Source organism: Marmota marmota, unplaced genomic scaffold, assembly GCF_001458135.2.
Source record: "Marmota marmota marmota unplaced genomic scaffold, marMar, whole genome shotgun sequence".
Classification (NCBI taxonomy): domain Eukaryota; kingdom Metazoa; phylum Chordata; class Mammalia; order Rodentia; family Sciuridae; genus Marmota; species Marmota marmota.
This window is the reverse complement of record NW_026000051.1, coordinates 1,662,393-1,683,785: the sequence shown is the minus strand read 5'-3', so window position 1 is coordinate 1,683,785 and position 21,393 is coordinate 1,662,393. Positions and strand designations below refer to the sequence as shown.

The 21,393-nt window shown below is 60.0% G+C and overlaps 1 protein-coding gene across 1 annotated transcript in view; it reads left to right on the top strand.

Annotated features, from left to right (window-relative positions):
* Positions 1 to 21,393, top strand: part of Lamc3 (laminin subunit gamma 3) — a 52,173-nt gene that overhangs the window by 8,523 nt on the left and 22,257 nt on the right. Inside the window, 12 exon segments of the mRNA XM_048812882.1 lie at positions 643 to 947; positions 4,063 to 4,193; positions 6,389 to 6,555; positions 7,564 to 7,752; positions 7,827 to 7,944; positions 9,333 to 9,431; positions 11,726 to 11,862; positions 13,798 to 13,911; positions 15,508 to 15,700; positions 15,848 to 15,966; positions 18,973 to 19,197; positions 21,086 to 21,274. Coding sequence (XP_048668839.1) covers positions 643 to 947; positions 4,063 to 4,193; positions 6,389 to 6,555; positions 7,564 to 7,752; positions 7,827 to 7,944; positions 9,333 to 9,431; positions 11,726 to 11,862; positions 13,798 to 13,911; positions 15,508 to 15,700; positions 15,848 to 15,966; positions 18,973 to 19,197; positions 21,086 to 21,274 — 1,986 coding nt within the window.

Genomic DNA, 21,393 nt, shown 5'->3' with positions numbered 1-21,393 from the left:
GGGGGCGGGGGGGGGCTGGGCTGGGGCTCAGAGGTAGAGCGCTCGCCCAGCACACGAGGGGCACTGGGTTCCATCCTCAGCACCACATTAAAAAAAAATGAAATAAAGATACTGTGTGTCCACCTACAACTAAAAACTAAATACTAAAAAAAAATAGTGAACCCAGGGGTGCCGGCCTGAAAACTCGGTTCCTTTAATCACGGCACCAGGAGGGTCCTGTGACCGGCTTCTCCTGGATCTAGGCTGGTGCTTGGAATGGGGCCAGGCCTGGGTGGAGGGTCAGGTGGTCGGGGTATAGTGAGAGGAGTAACTTTCTAACCGTGCAGCCGCGTTTTCCAGACGTGGTAACCCCTGTTGCTGGAGGTATTTCGGCAAACAGAGACCGCTGCCCATGGGGGCGTTACAGTGCGGATTCCTGCGCAGAACACGTCCAGCCAGACGAGGGACGGTGGACTGCTGGGAATCCGTGCAGTCCTCTCTGGGTCCCTGACGGCCACGGGCAGTCGATGGTGCGCTCCCAGCCCAGAGCTCCAGACGCCTCTAGAGGCCTCTCCCAGGGTTTCGCAGGGCAGCTCTCCGGGGACCAGGGTTGCGACTCTCCTTTCTTACTGTCTGTAAGAGTCCTCATCTCCCCGGCTTCAGGGAAGGCCTACGAGATCACCTACGTGCGGCTCAAGTTCCACACCAGCCGGCCTGAGAGCTTCGCCATCTACAAGCGCAGCCGGGCGGGGGGCCCCTGGGAGCCCTACCAGTACTACAGCGCCTCCTGCCTGAGGACCTACGGCCGGCCCGAGGGCCACCACCTGCGGCCCGGCGAGGACGAGCGCCTGGCCTTCTGCACCTCCGAGTTCAGCGACATCTCCCCGCTGAGCGGGGGCAACGTGGCCTTCTCCACCCTGGAGGGCCGGCCCAGCGCCTACAACTTCGAGGAGAGCCCCGGGCTGCAGGTCAGAGAGCAGCGGGGCTCAGGGGGTGGGGGGCAGCAGGCGGGATGCCCCTCCAAGGGGACAGCAGAGCCCTGTTTTCACACTGGTCACCTGGAAGCCTTAGGTCTGTGAGTGCCTGGGACGGGCGTGGCTGGGGGCTGCTCGGGCAGGGGAGGTGTCCCTTCCCTGGCCTTCGTCCCAGGATCCCCACAACACCCCCAGTGCCCTGCCCCGGGCTTCGTGCACTGGGGCAGTGCTCTCCCCCTGGCCACACCCCACCGGCCTTGGCTTCCGGGCCCCGGCACCCCCCCCCCTCGCCAGAGCAGCTCTGCAGGGGACATGAACTGCTGGAAGGACCGGGACTAGCCTGAGCACCCAGACCCCAGCTCTTCCTCTTTCTGCACTTCCTGCCCTGGGGACGTCCTAGCAGGGCCTGCCACGTGTCTCCGAGATGCTCTCGAGGATCAAATGGCAAAATGTGACAACAATGTGAGCTTTGGGGACCTAGAGTCCGAGAGGCCTTGCTGTCAGGTGGCCCAGGCCACTGGGAGCTCCTCATGTGGATGGTCTCTGGATGGCTGTCTGGCATGGTAGCCAGTGGCCTCAGGGGGCTGCAGAGTACTTGAGGTGTGACCGGTGTCACGGAGGAATCAGACTTGACTTTTCTTCTCTCCCTGGGTGCTGGCGTGGACCCCGAGGCTGCGTGCACTGGGCAGGCATCTGAATGTTGAATTTTACTCACCTTTAATGAATTTTAATGCTAATAGTCACACGGGACTGAGCCATAGGAGAGCGCAGCTATGGACAGGGGTAGAGCTTGGCAGATAGAAGGCGCTCATTCCTGCATTGAAGGTCAGTGGTCACGGTGGTCCCCTGGTCTTGTCCCTGGTGGAGAACAGCAGGTGGCTCTGTCCTTCCTATGGGTCCCTCCAACCCAACCCACGTGGGTATACTCAGGCTTGTGGGCCGGGACAGGCACCCATGTGTCCACTTTCCTGCATGACCGCTACAGCTGCGTCAGTCTGCTTGACGTTGCTGGACGCTGGATGGCCCTCAAGTTATTGTCCTGGGCTCGGACAGGCCGCAGGCGAGTTGAACTGCCATCTCCTTTTCTAGAGACTTCCACGGCTTTCCCTGGCCTGTCTGGGTTAACAAGTGGGGGGTCCTGTTTGTTTCCAGAGGGGACACTGAGGCCCAGCAAACAGTTGTGTCCCGCTTGGCCATGCCAGCACCAGAAGACCTGAGGGTGCTGGCTTGGGGTCCCCAAGGCCACCTTCAGGTTCCGTGGTTCAGTGCACGACCTACACAGCTGGAAATTCCCCTCTCCTCACAGAGACAATTCACTACAGTGACATAGGACAGATCAAGGTCAGCAGAGAGTCAGGGGAAGCCAGGCTGGAGTTCCCAGCTGTCCTTTCCTGGCGGGGTCTTGTGGACAGGGCTTCCCCCTCCAGCAACCATGTGTGACAGTATGCAGAGAATTGCCAACAGGGAAGCCCACCGAGCCCTGGAGTGCTGGGCTCTCCTTGGAGGGTAGCCAAGGAGGCGCTGCCTCTGCTGACCTGTTGCCTCGTGTCCTGGACATTGTCCCTGGTGGAGAAGTGATCTCCCTGCTTCTGTATGGCAGAGGGCAAGGTCAGAGGGACATGGAAGGCAGCCACACCCTGCCCTCTGGACACATGGGCATGTTTTACCCAGAGGGCAGACACACAATGGGGGTCCCTCTGTCCTCTTCTGTCCCTGATGAGCTGCGACCTTGGGTCTTTGCCTGTCTGGGTCCCCTGGTATGCCCAGGGCAGCAGAGTAGATGTAGGAACGTGGACTAGGGTAGTGATTAAAGCTCGGGCCCTGGGGTCACTTAGACCCCAGGCCCAGCTCTGCCCTGCACTGGGGGCACCACTTGGAATCGAGCGCTCACCCTGGCTGAGCCTTCATCTCCTCTGAGAGCAGGAATACAATCTTGTAGCCTCTGAGGCCCGGAGCCTCCACCGCACATTGGAGCCAGCTGCCCCTGTACCTCCGCGGGGCACAGGGTTGGCTCGGGCACTCCAGCTGCCACTCTTGGGCAGAGAGCAGCAGCGGAGCTTTCCGCATGGACAGCTGGGCTCCCCACCCTGACCAGACCCCTGAATCCACATGGCCTTTGAGCAGTTCTGCGCTGGGTGACTCGGAGTGACAGAGACCCACAAACTCAGCTTTGTGCCAGGGCTCCTGTGGCATTTGCCGATGCACAACCCTCTCTGGGCCGAAGCATCCTGGGCAGAGGCCGGGTTTGTGTGCTCAGTGGGAGCAGGGGAGGTGCCGCCTGAGTCACGCGGGGAGACAGGCTGTGCCAGAAGCCCATTTTCTGTCCTGATGGGCCTGATTGCTAGAGCAGGGGCTCCTGGGCTGAATTAAATGCTGATTAACATTCCGCCAGAGCCGCCTGATTAGAACAGCAGGCACCGAAATGTCAGCCCTCACGTGGGCCGCGCTTCCTCGCCAGCTCCTCCCCCAAGGTGCTCATTCACTGATCAGCGAGTGATCAGCGAGTCCCCGCAACGTGCCTGGCAGAGCCCAGGGGCCCCACGTCCCCACGTCCCCACTCTGGAAGGGCTCACATTCTCATGGGAGAGATGTCCCCTGGGGCAGGGGCTGACCCTCAGCAAGTGAGAAGATGAGAATCCCAGAGCCTAAGTCCTGCCAGGCCTGGGGAGCATGGGAGAAGGACTCTGGGAACTCACGCCAGCTGACCTCTAGCATCATGCTCAGGAGTGGCTGGGAGAGGGCAAGGGACCTGCGTGCCAGGGTCTTATGTGGCCAGCCTCAGCCCCTGCCCACCCCCAGCACCTCCACTCCATCCTGGGCAGGTGCCAGGTTCCCCAGTGCTGGCCAGATCTGCCAGATGCCCTCACAGGGAGGCACTGTCCTGCCATTTCACAGACAGGGAAATGGAGACACTGAGACATCAAGCTACGTCCCCCAAGTTGCCCAGCCAGTGGGTGGCCTGTTGCCAGGCTAGCATGGCCAGGCTCCGCTCCTGCACTGTCTCGGGATCCCCCTGAGTCTGACTTGTCCCAGGAGCCCACCCAGGACAGGCGGCTGGACGGGCCAGCAGAGCAGGAACCTGCTGATGAGTCTCTGTCCCCTCCCCCAGGAGTGGGTCACCAGCACTGAGCTGCTCGTCTCTCTTGATCGGCTCAACACGTTTGGGGACGATATCTTCAAGGACCCCAAGGTGCTCCAGTCCTACTACTACGCCGTGTCGGACTTCTCCGTGGGCGGCAGGTGGGTGCCAGGTCCCAGCACCCAGACCCCGCACAGGAAGAGGATGCCGGCCGATGGGAACTGCTGGTGGCGGATGTGTAGCAGGGAGATGCCAGCTCAGCTGTACGGTGGGGGGGGCGGGTAGGACCCTGGCCCCTTGCCAGGCACTGCAGGTCATCACAGAGGCTCCTCCTGTCCCCACCAGGCTGAGCGCCCCCCCATGGCCAGGGGCAGCAGGTAACTGCTGTTCCCTCCCCTTCTCATGTGGGAAATGTTACCTGCCAGCCCCAGAGAGTGACTCTGCCACCCGGCCTCACTCCCGGCCCTGGACCAGGTTCTCTTAGCGCCTGGTGATGGGTCTGTTTCTTAGCGTCCACACTCACCCTGGACAGGGGCTGTCCCAAGTCAGAGCCTGTCTGTCATCTGGGCCTCCCAGAGCGCCTCCCACGCAGCCCCGTGATGGGGAGAAGGCACAAGCCTGTCTTCCCTGGGAACCTGCCTAAGCGTGTTTCTGACCCAGCGTGGTGTGGCAGACACGAACCAGACGGCTCGTAAGCCTGTCAGGGCACCCTGGGAGCAGGGACAGGAGGCAGAGACAGGAGGCGCGAGGTCAGAGCCTGCTCTGCAGGGCCGAGGCCGGGGCAGGCGTGAGGCCAGCAGGGAAGCTGGGGCTCGGGGAGGCCCGTGGCTGGAAGCGGGTCAGGGCCAGGCCCAGCGTATTCTCATCCCTCAGTCGATGGGGAGCTGCTGAGGGTTTGGCCAGGGGAGTAACAGGGTCAGGTTGTTGAGATACCCGAGAGCTGGTGGGGAGTGGGGGAGAGAGGAGGCCGAACCGTGGGGTCATGGGGTTGGGCGGCCCGGGCCGGGCAGGCGAGCGGGGAGGTGGGCCAGGGCCAGAGCTGCGGAGGAGGGGAGAGCAGCTCAGGTGTGAGTGGTGGCTTGGGGAGCAAGCAGGGTCGTTCTATGACTCAGGGACACGTGGGTGGCCTTAGGGAGGAGAGGCCAGAGGGTCACAGGCCCAGAGTCTGTACCCCAGGGTGTCCATGTGCTCTGGGGAAAGCTGGGCGTCCTGGAGAGGACCCTCTGCCCCGCTTCCCATCCCCATGCGCAGTCAAGTCAAGGACACGGGCGGGGAGCCTGGACCTCCAGCTCCTGCTATTTGGGGGGCTTCAGGCCAGAGGACATCTGGGCCCCAGCTGCTGGAGCTGGACCACCCTGGGACCCACAGCTGGCCGGGGAAGGCTGCTCTCGGCCGGGGGCAGGTGGCTGGGACAGCCTGTGTCCCCAGGCCGACAGGATTTCACTCTCCTCCATGAGTCAGAGGACTTCTTGGGGGAGGGAGGGGTTTTAGGCGCCCTCTCAGAGGTGGGCAGTCCCTATCACTACCCCATGACCACTGTCCCCAGAGACTGCCTGGGGCCCCCCTCACCTTTCCAGAAATACCAGGGTATCTCCTGCCCCGACCCAGGCCCCGGAGAGCAAGTAGTGCTGCGCGCTCTGCCATGCTCTGCGTCCCCAAGCTGAAGGATGCCCGGGCCCTGGCCGTGGTCACAATTGTCAGCGTCTGCTGAGGGCAGCTTGTGGAGCCCAGCCACTCAGTGTCTCTCGCTGTTGAGGTCTAAGCCTCGGTTTCCCCCACTGTGAAATGGAGCCTGACCTACATCACGGTCTGGCTCCTTGGGACAGGGCTGGTGGCCACACAGGGTTGGGATCCATGGAGCACCCAGAGCACCTCCTTGTTCCTGCCCCACCCCACCTGTCTCCTGATGCTGTGAGTGTTGTGGGACATGGGCCCAGGGCTGCCCTTGGTGGCACAGTCTGGGGATCCGGGACCGTCTAGAGTTGTCCCTGTACAGGTGACTCTTTCTTTGCCTTTTAGATGCAGTTAAAGGGCAGCTCCCTGGGTGACCTCCCTAGTCCCCATCCACTGCCCCTGCAGGGAGACTGAGATGGCCTTCTCCTGGCCCTCGCAGCCCCCAGGTGGGACGCCTGCACAGCCACTTATGAGCTGGCTGTAGTCTGCCTCTCGGTGCCTGATCCCCCATTAGAAGGGGCAGCGTGGTTTCCACGTGGGTTCACCTGTGCCCCAGAGCCCTCCATGCTGCCCCAGGCAGGCGCACAGTAGGTGTTCAGCAGAGGCCAGGGTGAAGCAGTGACTCGGGTCACCCCGCCTCCCGTGGGGGCTGCTGGCGGTAACCCCGCCCATGTTCCCCCAGGTGCAAGTGTCATGGCCACGCCAACTCCTGTGGCCCCGATGAGGCGGGCAGGCTGGCCTGCAGGTGCCAGCACAACACCACGGGCACAGACTGCGAGCACTGCCTGCCCTTCTTCCAGGACCGGCCCTGGGCCCGTGGTACAGCTGAAGCCGCCAACGAGTGTCTGCGTGAGTGTGGGGGGCAGAGGCTGGGGTGCCCTCCAGAAACTCCCGAACCTCGCCCTGGGGCTGCTCCTGGGTGGGCCTGCACCAGCTTGGGGTCAGGGAGATGCTGCAGATGGGAGGGGGCGTGGGGGGGGGGCTTTGAGCTTCATCCTTCCCCCACAAACAGCCCTCCAGACCGAGTCCACCCAGAGAGGCGCCCGAGTGGGGAGGCCGGGGAGGCCCCCACCCGTTCCTTTGTTTTAACTGCCCCAACCCCAGCTGCTAATGAGATCCAGGCACCCCCTCCAGGGGTGCTGCCCTGCCCAGCCCGGCCTCTCCCACGGCCCAGCCCTTTGATGTCCCCGCCTGTGTGGTGTGGCTGTGACTGCCTAACCACAGAGCACCACAGCAGGGAGGGTGGCCTTGTCTCCTGCAGGGACGTGGGCCCCCAGCGCAGTCCCACAGTCCCTCCTGGCTGGCGTGCCAGCAGCCCAGTGGCTACTCTCCCCCAAGCCCTGCCCCTCCCCCACTGTCATCTGCTTTGCCTCAGCTCTCTGGGTGCTCTGTCCTCTTGGGCCTGGGCCACTGGTGGTCACGGCTGGGGCAGGAGGGGACATATCTGTTCCATGGGATACCGAGCTGCCTGCAGGAGCTGCCCGGGGGCCACCAGGACCCTAATGGATTCCTCCTGCCCTCTGGGCTGCCTCCACCAGGGGGCGTTCACGTGCTGGCTCATGCCAAGCCTGTGGCTCTCTCTTCCCTGGGGACACAAGGCCAGACTGCTTCTGCCCCGTCCTTGCCCCTCCCAGTCTCCTCCCAGTCACCAGCCTGGAAGCCTGGTTGTCCTGGTGCACCCCTCCCCCAGCCCAGGCAGCCCTGGGGCCCGGATTGAGCGTCGTGGGCTTCTCTCCAGCCCACCCAGAGTGGTGCTTCTGTGCAGCCGATGCCCTGGTCTCAGTCACCTTTGGGCGGCACAGTGCTCCCTCCTGCCAGGGCCACTCACACACCTCCTCCCCGGCCTCCTGCCCACAGCCTGCAACTGCAGCGGCCGCTCCGAGGAATGCACCTTTGACCGGGAGCTTTTCCGCAGCACGGGCCACGGTGGGCGCTGTCACCACTGCCGTGACCACACTGCTGGGCCGCACTGTGAGCGTTGTGAGGAGAACTTCTACCACTGGGACCAGAGGAAACCCTGCCAGCCCTGCGACTGCCACCCGGCAGGTGAGTGGCCGTGCAGCCCGGGCCACCCTCAGCGTTCAGTTCAGGCCTCCGCAGCCCTGTGCCCTCCTCCCCAGGTTCCCTGCGCCTCCAGTGCGATGATGTGGGCACCTGCGCCTGCAAGCCCACCGTGACAGGCTGGAAGTGTGATCGCTGCCTGCCCGGGTTCCACTCGCTGAGCGAGGGTGGCTGCAGGTGAGGACATCAGGGGGTGCGTGGGGGTGGCCAGGGTGGCATGTGTGTTGTATTGGGATGGAATGATGGGGAGTGGGAGGGACAGAACACCTGCTGTCCCCCCACCCCCCTTCCTCTCTCTAGCGGTTTCTCATTCCACAGCCAGTTCTGGTAAGGACTAGAGATGCCCAGTCCCCGGGAGGCAGAGAGACATGGGCAGATGATCATGTGACCAAGCTCCTTGTCCTGTGGCCCAGCAGCCTACCTCGGGGGTGGAGGGCAGGCTCCTGTGAGAGGCGTTCATTTCTAGTGCTGATTGAATGGGGGTGATGGAGAGCAGGGGGGACAGGTGGTCCAGGCAAGGGAAGAGCACAGCAAAGGCTCGAGGCAGGTGCAGGCAGGTGCAAAGTGAGACTCGGTACTGAGCAGGGAGGCTCAGGAGGAGCTGAGGACCAACACGGTGGGGGGTGGTCAAGATCAGAAGCTGGGCAGGGCAGGAAGGCTGAGCAAGCTTGTGTTAGGGTTTGGCCACGTGGAGGGAGGAGGGGATGGGCAGATTCCAGAGCCTCTGGAGGGGAGACAGACAGGCAGGGGGCTACCGGGTTTGGAGCCTCGGAAGGGGGCCCAGCACATTTACCATCTGTTGATTGAGAAAACTCACCCTGAGCAAAAAGATACATGAAGCTGCTGTGATCCAGAAGCACTTTTAAGTGAACTTGGCTTTGGTCAGTAACAGAGTCCTCTGTCCTGGACAGGCCATGGGACCATGGGGTGCAAGCCTGGGGAGTCTCAGGCTCCTGGCAAAATGCTTCTGGGCACAGAAATGGCCGTCAGGGCTGGGTCTGGCTCCGTGACAGTGCTCACCTAGTGTGCAGGGGCCCTGGGCTCCATCCCAGCACCTTGAAGCAAAGCAACAGACCTTAGACAGGACCCCTGCCCCATCCCAGCCTCCGGGCCCTCATGGGTGCCCTCCTCCACCCTGGAGCCACCTCTGCCCGCCCAGCCTGCCTCTGGCAGGCTCCTGTTCTTGCTGGGACCACTCCTTGGGGAAGCCTCCCTCCTCCTGCCCCTGATGTCCCTGTCCCCAAGGCTGGGCAGTGTCCTCACTGCGGGGTCCCAAGGGCGGAGCCTTTGCTCATCAGGTGGGTGGGCGGGAGGTTGGTGGATGGAGGGGGCACCGGCAGAGGGGCAAGTGATGGATGGAGGCGAGTGGACGGTTGGTGGAGGCTCAGATGGAAGGTGGGGTAGACAGAGGCTGCACTGTGCTGGCAGGTAGGGGGCACCTCCCTGGCAAGGTGGGAACAGGAGGCCAGGGGAAGCTGGCTCCTCTTGGGGATTTTTGGGAACAGCCAGTTCCCACTCTGGAATTGCTCATTGGACATTTGTCCCCTTGTCCCCCTCTTTGGCAGACCCTGTACTTGCAATGCTGCTGGCAGCCTGGGCACCTGTGACCCCCGCAGTGGGCGCTGCCCCTGCAAAGGGAATGTGGAGGGAGACCAGTGTGACAGGTGGGTGAGCCGGTTGACCACAAATGGGAGTGGGCGCAGCTGCTGAGCAGGCATCCGGGTTGTGAGTCGGGAGGAACACAGGACGGTCCTCACGGACTCGTGGGCAGCCCGCACCCCTGGAGCACCACTGACCTGCCGTCCAGGAAATTACCCAGCGGCCTCGTGGCACTGTTTATGCTTTGATCTAATGCTATGGATGCCTCCTACACTAAGAAAATACAACTTTTTTTTTTTCCAAGCTCAGAGGGAGCTAGGAGGGATGGGAGGTCATCTAATCCATGTAGCTCACCACTCCTCTCTGCCAGCCCTGCCACAGACATCACTAATTGAGTGCTATCCCAGCCCTCCCATCTCGCACCCAAGTCAGACATCACTAATGGAGCACAGTCTTTGCCATGAGCCCTCCTGTAATTTAGGCCACTTCTCAGTGCCCTGCTCCCAGAAGGCCCTACCAACTGAGCTGAGATTTGAGCCTGGGGGGCGGGGCCCTTGCAATCCCATTGTGATGCAAATGAGGGACCTGAGGTTCAGTAAGACAAAAGGATTTTCCCAAGGTCACGTGGTCCATGGACTTCTTGTTCAAGGCCACTGATTCCCAGCTGTGGTGCTGGCAGGCAGACGTGGGCTGGTCTCCCTGGATGCACACAGTCTGCCCCGCCTGGCTTTGTGTCTGGTATCCAAGCCCTTTGCTGCAAGAAAACTATGTGGCTGGCCCCTGGCCCTGGCTCTCACTCTGGCAGCCCCAGGCCGCCCCTTTATCTTGTCTCTGCAGGGTCTTTTTCCCCCTCTCCCTGCCCCTAGGCACCTTAAGCAAAAAGGCAGAGTAGAATTTGGGAGCCAAAAGCCTCCTGGGTCCTCCCTCAGCTCCTCCTTGCAACCCTGAGTGGGTCCTCTCCGCTGTGCCTCAGTTTACCCACTTGTATAATGGGAGGACTTGGTGGGGTAGGCTCACTTGAGCTTGCTGGGCATCCGAGTTGAATCAGAAGACCACCTGGGCCTGCTCAGACAGACAGCCTCCAGGACCACAAACCAGGAATCCGAGTGTGTAAAGCAGTCTTCCCCAGGGCTGTCGGGACACAGGGTTGTTTCTGGGGGTGAGGCAGGGAGATGGCAAGAGGATCCTGGAGATGGAAGTGCTTAAGAACGAGAGCAGGGGTGGGGGTGGGGGGTGCAGACGACTCCATGGCAGGGCCCTGGCCTGGCTTGTTGGAGGCCCTGGGTCCCCCCTCCTCTACCCCCAGCACACACAAAGGCCCAAATCCCAAACCAGGGTGGGCCATGAGGAGGACACAGGAGCCAACCTGAAAGGGCTCCCAAAGCTGCCGTGGTTTGAACAGTGAAATAGATCAGCAAAGGATCCCATTCTAACCCAGAGAGGAAAACAAGTGCCCACACCCACAGAGACACACAGACGGAGGGATAAATAAATAGAGGGGACAAAGGGACAGACCCTCCTTGCAGAATTCCAAACAATCAACGAGCAAGGAGTGCGGGAAGTAGAAAATCAGAGTTGGAACTTCACAGTAGTGATCGCTGTGGGCAAAAGCCACCGATGGATGCTGACGTTAGTGGGTGGCACTTTCAGGAGAAACAGAATGCTTGTGTAGCCTCCAAATATTCATTGATTACTGTGATGGTCACATGTCCACCTGTTCTCTGGTCCCCACCCACAGGGCTCAGGTCCCCTCCCTGGGCTGGGGGCTGGGCTTAGTGACTGCTGAGGTCTGGCATTGGGCAGTTGCTCACAGGAGGAACCTGGGGAGGGAAGGGTCACCTCACTGCCCAGGGGTCACATCCTAATGTGATGAAAATTACACTTCCCCTCTGTGCACCTCCTCCCCCACCCATACCCCAGTCTCATCACGAGAAAACATGGAGGGACACACCTGAATGCGCGGGTCCTAAAGTCTACGGAGCTGTGCTTTTGAAGTGTCAGGTCTAGAGGGACGGGGAGGACCCAGAGGCACTTACAGATTGGAGGAGAAAGAAGACCCAGCTCAACCCAGCACGGTGTCCCAGGTGGGGACCCTGGAACAGGAAAAAGGACAGTGGTGGCCAAACCCCTGTGCAGCCCAGAGCATCCTTGGCGTTAGGGACTTTAATGTCCGAGTTGGCCAGCTGTGCGCAGCAGGGGGGCAGGGGGGCACTGCCTTGCTCCCCTCTGTCAGTCTGGGGAAAACAGTTTTAGGAGTTTCCCGGGGGGTTCTGGATGGGCATCAGCTAACCAGATCTCCCACCCCGTGCCTTTCTCCTGTTCACGTGGCCCTGGTGGGCATGACTGGCATCCCTTCCAGGTGTCGCCCAGGGACATTCAACCTGCAGCCCCACAACCCACTGGGCTGCAGCAGCTGCTTCTGCTACGGCCACTCCAAGGTGTGTGGGGCTGCTGCCGGGTTCCAGGAGCACCACCTCCTCTCCGACTTCCGCCAGGGTAAGCAGTGCCCCACTGCCACCTCCCAGGGTCTGCTGCGTTGGCAGCTGGGGTGGGCGGCCCCTCACCTGCCAGCCGAGTGGGCCGAGTGAGAAGGCAGCTCCTGCACCTCCCTGCAGCCCCTCTGCCCCGCCCCTGCCTCTTCCCAGCCTCGAGCAGTTTGTGTGGTGGGGGTGGGGTGGCTCTGGGGGGCTGGGGTGTGGTACCCTGTTAATCCTGTGGGGAATTTCCACAGAACCTAGAAGGTCATCATCCCTTGCCATACCTGGGGCTGGGGATTCAGGCTCCGTCTCCTGTTCTCTATTTATTGAGCACCCGTGGTATGCCTGAGGCAGGGTCCCAGGCAGGTAGGGTCTCTCATTCTTGTTTTATAGGTGAGGCCCAAAAAAGGCAGGTCACTTTCCTGAGGCTGGTTCCCGGACATTAACATCCCTAAAACCAAGGATGCTGTGGGCTGCATCGGGGTTTGGCCACTACTGTCCTTTTTTTCTGCTCCAGAGTCCCCATCCGGGACATTTGTGAGCTCTGGAGTCTTGCTCTCACCATGCAGCCTTGTGTGGGTCTGCAACTTTAGAGGACACAGCCTCATCTTTGGGGCAGGATATTGGCAGAGCACTAAGTTAGAGCTTGAAGTCAGAGCCAGCCACCCTGGAGCACCCCACCTTCTGCTTCCACGCCCCCCCCCCCCAGGGAGGAGGGCATGCCCCAGATGCAGGGACAGTGCGCCCTCTGCTGGACGCCATGCAGAAGGCAGGGTGGGAGCAAACATGGCCCTAGGAGAGGGGGCGGGGGGCGTCTGGTGGTACCACCTCATTATCTCAGCTGCCTCAGCCAGTGGTTCTCAAACTTTCTGGTCCCTTCCTCTTGGAGACCACTGAGGACCCCAGAGCACTTGTGTATATGTTGATATTAGCGGGAAAACTGATTTTTAAAAATGTTTATTTTAAAAATTAAAAAACAGCCACTGTGAACCTATTATGTTAAAACGAAGAACATAGTTCTGTAAAAATAACTATTTTAAACCCCAGAATATTTGTTGAGAAGAGAGCTGCTGGCTGTGTGTTCTTGCCTGTCCCTTAAGGTCTGGCTGGGCAGAAGCCGGCTGCTCCTCCCATGGGCCTCTGCCGGCCAGCGGCAGGGACAGCACACATCGTGCAGGTTCTAGAAAACTCAAATCGCCCCTTAGTGTCGGCAGGAAGATAGTTTGTTCTCACAGACCCCTGAAAGGGTCTTGGGGGTCTCCCTGAGGGGTGTGGCCCAATTTTGAGAGCTGCCACTGGCCCAGAGAACTCCACTGCCCCCATTTTGCAGATGTGAAGCCAGCTTCAGAGAGGTTAAGTAACTTTCTCAGGGTCACACAGTTAGCAAGGAACCACTTAATTCAGCCCAAGGAGCCCCAGGCCTTTCCCCTTCATCCCTCCCTCCCCACCCCTTGGGTGCTCAGGTGTTCGGCTCCTACCCTGTTGCCAGCTGCCCCTGGAGAGTGCCCCTGGAGGTCATGTGCTCTGTGCTGGCTGTGCTTGCTGGTAACTCCTGTCCCTAGAGGGAAGGTGGACAGAACTGGGGCCTGAAGGCCTGGGCCCATCCTGGTGTGGACGCTTCCTCACCAGGTGACCCTTCTGGGTGCAGTGGGGCTAATGACACATGTATCTGGAGGGTCAGGGTGGGTGAGGCCATGGTGAGAAAGTTCTCTGAAGACAAGGTCAAGTCCATTATTGTTGGGGGTGGCCCTGATGTCCCCAGGCCCCCATGTTGGGATCTTCGGGCTGTCTCTTCATGTGGAACTGAAAACCCCTCTGAAGCAGAGCAGGGTCCCTGAGCTCCCGTCTCCTCCTGGGCTCCCTCCACACGCAGTCCCCTCAGGGGAAGGACTTGCCTCCTGGAGACCCCCTCCAGGGCCTCACGCTGCCGGCTGTGCCTGTGCTTGCTGTCTAGGACCTGGAGGCTGGTGGGTCAGGAGCAAGAGAGGCTCGGAGCGTCCCCCACGATGGAACCCGCGTGGGATCATCCTCTTGGGCTCAGAAGACGAGGAGGCGCTCACAGCACCAGGTACCTGCGGCCGGGGTCGGCCCAGCTAGTTCCCCTCTGCTGCTAGGTGTTGTTAGTGCAGTTCTTATTACACACCGCCACAGACTGGGTGAGTTATAAAGAAAAAAGTCAAGGTGGGGGGCTATGTCTGGTGGTGGCCTTTTTGCTGGCAGAGCCCTGGGCAGCACAGGGCATCACGTGGTGAGACAGGGGTTGCACGTGTGTGTGTCTCCTGGTCTGTCTCCTTCTTAGAAAGCCACCGGGATTCTCTCTTGGGCCGCACTGCCTGACCTCCTCTGAATGGGGAAGGTTCCCACCCTCCCAGTAGAGATTGAGTTCAGCATGGTGGGGGATGTTCGACATGGCAGGAGGCAACAAATGGCCCCCGACTGGGAGGCTGAGAACATGCCCAGTCCTGTCAGTGCCCTGGAAGGCAGAGGTCTGCTGATGTGGGCCCAGGGCCGGGGTCAGGGTGCCACCCAGGCTGCTTCCCTTCTGGAGCCTCAGGGGAAGGGCTCAGGGGACCTGGCCTTCCTCCAGCTTCAGAGCAGCTGCGTCTGGCACCCATCACGACCTCTCCCGTCCCTAGGACCTTGTGATGACCTTGAGCCCAGCTGGAGGGTCCACTTCCTGTCCCTGCTCTGTGGCCAGCTGGTCCGCTACCTGGCTCCTCCTGCAGCCTTATCCCTGCCACGTCAGATGGCCCGTGCACAGGTCCAGGGACTAGGTGTGAGACCTTTTGGTCCATGGTGTATGTGGAATCCCTGGAATGAGACAGTCTGTTTTTCACAGTTTGGAAGTGATTGTGTATTTTTCTTTCTGGAACAGAGGAAACCCTGCAAGACATGAGGCTCAGTATTTTTATTTCCTTTTTTTGTTTTTTTTTTTCTGTACCTAGGATTGAACCCAGGGATTTAACCACTGAGCCACATCCCCAGCCCTTTTTCATATTTTATTTGGAGACAGGGTCTCACGGAGTTACTTAGGGCACTAAGTTGCTGAAGCTGGCTTGGAACTCACGATCCTCCTGCCTCAGCCTCCCGAGCCTCTGGGATTACAGGCTGTGCCACCGCGGCAGGCCTTGGGCATTTTTATTTCCTTTCCCACTGGGCGAACGTCTCACGGCTTCTCTCTGCCTTTGGCTTGCGCTCGAGTGAGGAGGACCTGAAAGGAGGGCCAGCTGGTCCCTCTGAGCCACATCCCAGGCCCCCCCGCCCTTGGTTCTGGGCATAGGTGGTCACCTGACGCAGAGGATGCAGGAGGAAGGGGTGGGCCTGGCTCCTGGTGAGTCTCACTAACTCCCACGAGGTGGGTCCACAGGCATTCTGAGTTCCCGGGGCTCAAACGTGATATGTGGGCCGGTAGCAGGGGGCTCCCTCATTCACCGTTCCTGTGCTCTGTTGTCCCCTTGGACTTCACTTACAAAGCTGTAGGTCAGAGACAAAACTATCAAGAGTGCCAGCAGAGTGCCAGCAGAGCTCTAAGCCAGCCCCAGGTGACGGCACCTGGGTGTGACACCTGGCGTCTGCGGTGCAGGGAGCGTTTCTTGTCATCGATAGACTTGTGGCCTCAAGCTGAGCATCGGAAGACTGTCCGAGCCTCTTCTCTTGTCTGCAGAGCAGTTCCTGGGTGACCAGCGCTTCAGCTATGGACAGCCCCTCACGCTGACCTTCCGTGTCCCCCGTGGTGGCTCTGTGCCCCTGGTGCAGCTGAGACTGGAAGGAGTGGGCTTGGCCCTGGCTCTGAGGCACTCCAGTCTGTCGGGTCCCCAGGACGCTGGGCAGCCGGGGCAGGCACAGCTCAGGTTCCTGTAAGTGTCCCCATCCGTCCTCAGAGATGTGGGTGCACAGGAGGGGCACCCTGGAGAGTCCCCTGTGGTCTGGGCGGCTGCTCTGATTCCCAGGCTCCTGGCACCCCTCGGTCCCCATCAGGCCTCACATGGCCCTCTCCCCGGCAGCTTGCAGGAGACCTCTGAGGACACCGAGCCCCCGCTGCCTGCCTTCCACTTCCAGCGTCTCCTCGCCAACCTGACCGCTCTGAGTATCCAGGCTAGTGGACGAGGCCCAGGCCCTTCTGGTCAGTAATGATGGCAGCAGCATGCCCCCAAGAACCCTGCTCACGGCACCAGGCTGGGTCCTGCCCACGTGGCCTTGCCATGTTGAGTCCTGAGAGCAGTTACTGTCCCCACTTTTCTGAGCACTTTGAGACTCTGAGGAGTCACGGCACTTGCCCATGACCCTGCCACCCACAGAGACAGCAGGAATGGTGGCTGAGGCCAAGGCAGAGGTTGTACAGGGGAGGGGCCTCCGGGTGGACAGCTCTAGGGGCGGGGGCTGGGCAGCTATGGGGGCTGCATCTTCCCCGAGAGCTCGGCCCCTGCTGGTCCCTGGTGGTATTGCACCCAAGCCACCCCCAAGTCTGGTAGAATTTCGAAGTTCCCAGGATGGACCAGTATTTGTCACCATCTCTTGCCTTGGTCACTAGGGACAAACATGGTCATACCCTACCTGCATACAATTTTAAAAATCATGTTACATCCTACCTACCTTGATATACAGAATAAAGAAAACGAAGGGAGAATATTCAGACAGGGCTCAGGCCTGACCAGGCTTGAAGACTCAGCGGTCAGAGGCTCCCTGCTGTGCGGAGTGAGTGTGGGGAGCCCTCTGCCCACCTGAGCAGTGCAGACCGAGTCCCTCATGGCTGTGCTAGAGTGGAAACCAGGTCGCTGGTCACAGGCACCCCAGGATGAAGAGGGAGGCTATAGGCTCGGTCACCTCCCTCATTGTGGTTCTTTTAAAAGGTGCCTGGAGCCTGTGGCTGGGTTCCATCACTCCGTGGGGGGAACATGCTTGGCAGAATAGCCACTCATCTGTGGGTGAAGCCGTAAAACCAAGTTTCGGACCCTCAGGGGAAGGCAGGTGACCCTGATTCCTGACATCCTGTGGGTTCGTCCTCTGAAACTCATAGCTGAGTGGGCGTGTTGGCCAGCTCATGAGTGGGGGGGCCACAGAGGGGCTGCAGATGGGATGGGGTGGTGGCCACGGGGACTCGAGTCCCGTGAGCTGAGTGCCTTCACTGGTACATGACTTGGGACAGTCCTGAACCAGGCAAGGCACAGAGTCCCTCCACCTTGTGGCATCTGCGTCACTGGACAGTTCCATACACACTGGACGTGGTCATGCTACCTGGTGTCTGAGTGCAGGATGGAGCAGGGGTCTAGGCTCAGGCGCTTACAGAGGGGTGTTGCTGCCTTTCTAGCGTCAGAGGAACATTTGCAAACCAGGGGGACAGGACAGAGTGTCCTCTAGCACTCTGGCCTCCTGTTGTGACAACCAAGTGGACCTCAGATTTGCTTCCTGGGGTCATTTGCTCCTTCTGAGAGCCTGCAGCTCTGATGCCAGCTTTCCCCAGGCCCCTGTGGTCCGAGGCTTGGAGGTGCAGCCCACAATCCCCCAGGCCCCAACACCTCCTCTCTCTGTTGGGTCAAGGCTCCTCTTGATCCTGGGACTCTCACTTCCACACTCCCCAACAGCTCCCAAGCCTCCCAGTCAGTCCCTAGTCTCCAGTTGCCAGTGTGCCTCTTACTTACGCCACAGCACCCCACAGTAGGTATTGGGGGGCACTGGAGACACAGCTGCAAGAACCAACACCTCTCCTACCCCCAGGCCCCAACCTCTTCCCACTGATCACATTTGGGGGCCTATTGCTCTGAACCTTGGGGCGCGTTCTTACCTTGGTCTTTTTTAACTTACAAGTTCGGTCACACGGGACACTCTTCTGTGACTCACTCTTTCCAGCTGCTGGTATGTCCTAGAGACAGCTCCTCGTTGGCACTCGAGGGAAAGGCTGGTCCTCTAGATCCTCCCCTCTGCAGGATGCCCTGGCATAGACCCCCCACCCGGTGACAGACACTCCAGGGTCTCAGCTCCCACCAGGACACACAGCACCACAGGGAGCAGGGAACACCTCACATAAAGCTCTCTGCTTTTGTGTAGGCATTGGTCACAGGAGGTCCCAGAAATAGAAGTGTTAGGTCCAGGAGTGTGCATTTTAAATTTCAACACGCCAAAATTTCCCTCCCAAAGACTGTCTTCATCTCTACTGATAGGAGCACCCCCCCTACTGCCAGCTCTAATTCTCCAGCGCTCACAGGTGTGGTTTTAAAATATATATTCAGTACCAGGGATGGAACCCAGCCCTTTTTTATATTTTATTTTGAGACAGGGTCGTGCTAAGTTGCTTAGGGTCTTGCTAAGTTGCTGAGGCTGGCTTCAAACTTGTGATCCTCGTACCTCAGCCTCCTGAGTTGCTGGGATAACAGGCGTGCACCACCACACCCAGCTTGTTTTAATATTTTGCTTGGAGTTTATAGTTGCTTCCAGTGAGGAGCTTGGTCTGATGGGACCCTCTATCCCTCAGTTGCTACAAGTAGAGCCTCCTAAATTACATGCATACAGCTACACATTTTTTTTTCAAATGGCAGATTCTTTATTTTCAAAAATGAGTGCATTATTGTTCACTTAAATGCAAAATATTCACCAAAAAAATTCACTGGCATTTCCATGTCATTAGGTCCTTTCAATCAAAATCCTTCTGTTAAAAACAATCCTCCCATTAAATGACAGAACTGTTGCATTCATTCATCTCCATACTCTTGCAGGACTTAAAACTTCGGGAAACAGACCTTAAGCTTTGCCCAAAGGTAGCATCCAGCTCTGAGCAGGGCTTCATAAGCTCTCTGTGCCTATCCCCCTCCATGGTTGGTCTCTAAAATGTTTCCCAATCAAGGGGTTGGGCTGGCTCATTGTTGTTTAAATCTGCATATCTTTAATAACCCAGGAGAACGGAGTCTTTCCTCCCTCCCCGCCACCTGCCCTCCCTGCCCGTGCTGAGCACCTGCTCTGCCTTTGGCCTCTTGGCTGCCTCTCCTTCTGTAATTGCCTGGTTTCCCCACCCTTAATTTGACTGTTCTACAAATCATAACTGATTCTTAGGCTGCCCTCTGTCCGCAGCTGCCCATCTGTGCGGGGGAGGTTGAGGGGAGCATGCATACAGCTCCCTCCTCCTCTCTCTCTGCAGGCCAGGTGCTCCTGAGTGAGGTCCGGCTCACATCGGCCCGGCCCCAGAGGGGACTCTCCCCTTCAGCCTCCTGGGTGGAGACCTGCTCGTGTCCCGGAGGCTACACAGGCCAGTTCTGTGAATCCTGTGCTCCAGGATACAAAAGGGAGACGCCACAGGGGGGTCCCTATGCCAGCTGCGTCCCCTGCACCTGTAACCAGCATGGCACCTGTGACCCCAACACAGGTGAGTCTTTGGCATCCTAATCTAAGTCCATCTGGGCTACATCTGGCCCTGTGAGATGAGTACTGACCCCCACGGGCACAGCCTGGCACGGGTACCAAGTGGCTGCCCAAGCCGTGGGCCCAGAGCCCGTTCCTGCTGTCGCCAGGGCGTCCTGTACTTTAGTAAGAGCCGTGACTGGATCCACCTGTGTGTTAGGCTCCGTGCCCAGGGCGATGTGCACGTCTGGTGAGGGCATCTGTCTACAGGCCCGCCCCTGCTAGGCAGGCTCCCTCCTCCCAGGAAGGAGCAGGGAGGACCTTGGGAGCCTGCTGGGCGGTGGGTGCTGTGAGGGAGGACAGAGGCATCCGCATGGCAGGTGATAGCAGGAGAGCACCCATGCAAGCCACACAGGTGACAGCAGCTCACAGGCACTGTCCCAGAGCCTCGTATCTGACACCCTCACCCCTTCGGGGCTTGTGGCCATGGGAGAGTCACTTCCGTCCCTGTCAGTTGGGGACAGCAGTAGTGTCACACGGCCTACATTTTGGCGGGAGGGAGATGCCTAGGCTCTAAAGACACCAAAGCTGCACCAAAGCTGGGCCTGAGCCTTGGGGTCCTCACCTGGGAAGGGCAGGAAACAGAAGGCCGTCCCTTCTAGTATGTTGGGGGATGATGATACAGGGTCACCAGCCTCCTTCTCATCCTGGCACCACTGTGTACACCACACCATTGGCTCCTGCAAGCATCCCTGCAGTGTGGTCCCTGGACTGTCCTGTCTCACAGCCGGGGGGACTCCGGGTGCAGAGCAGCCACATGGCCAGTAGATGGCAGAGCTGCACCTCCCACGGGCCGTCCCCACCTGCAGAGGAGCCAAAAGGTGGGGGCAGGGCAGAGGCCTCTCCAACCCCACCCAGTGGGTACTGGGCAGCGGGTCATTCCTGGAGCAGGCAGGTCTCTGCCCATGTGACACATGGGGCACCCTTCATTCCCGTGCCCGTGGCAGACACCACCAATGGAGCCTGGGAGCGGCCGCATACCCCTGCCCTGCCTGAGGCAGCAGAGTCTCTTGTGGGAGGGGACCATTTTGCCTCCCCCTCGAGGCTTCATGTCACTGCCCAGGCCGGGAGGAGCCTGTGGGTGCTGGGCCCAGGCAGGGGCAGTGCCACTAAGTGCTACCCACTGGCCCACTCCCGTCCCTCCCCCTTCCTCATGTCCAACTAAGCTTGTCTGGATGCCGTGAGGGGAGGGGCGTCCTGCCAGTGCTGGCCTTGGTTGACGCCTTCACGGCCAGGCTGCTACTGGGTGTTTGTGGCCGGGCCTCCCTTCAGAGCACCCCGGGCTCTGAGTGGACGCCAGGTGAGGCTGGGCTGCGGAGGGGACTGACACTCCCCTGTCTTCAGGCGCCAGAAGGCAGGGACGGGTCTGCATGTGGAGGCCAGGCAGCCTCAGGGTGCCCCTGCAAAGTCGCACCAAGGCTGGTCACTCGAGGCAGAGGAAGGAAGAGGAGAATCAGTGTGGCTCTGCGCTTCCTGGTTCAGAGGAAGGTCTGGAGCGCAGCTTAATAGTGACATCGGGTCACATGTGAACCAGGGAGAGTGGGGCCACCTTGAACGCCCGGCTCCATGGTCCTTGCAGGAAACCTCGAGGCCAGCGCCTTTGCTATTCCCGTGTTACAGGCCAGGACACTGAGACGCGGGCCTGTTAGGTGACTGCCGGGTTCAGCGGGCAGGAGATGGAGGACCTGAGCCCAGGCCGGTCCTGCACCAGCCATCCCTGCCATGTTGCCTCTGCCTTAGAAGGTCCCACCCAGTTCTACTGGGATGCTCCATGGCCGCTCCCACTGCATGTGCCCAGTTTCAGGGGCATCCTGGCTCAGACGGTGGACTGTGGTTCTTGTCTTGACCCTCAGGGATCTGCCTGTGTGGCCACCACACCGAGGGCCCGTCCTGTGAGCGCTGCTTGCCCGGTTTCTATGGCAACGCCTTCGCAGGGCAAGCTGATGACTGCCAGCCCTGTCCCTGCCCTGGACAGTCGCCCTGCACCATTGTCCCAGAGAGTGGGGAGGTGGTGTGTACCCACTGTCCCCCACACCAGAGAGGTGAGTGGCCGTGACCCAGGGAGGGCACCACCCGTGGGGAGACCAAGCCTCGGGTGCACTGGGCTCTGGGGTCCTGGGTTTGGGATGTGGCAGTTTGGGGAAAGCCCAGCTTAGGGATG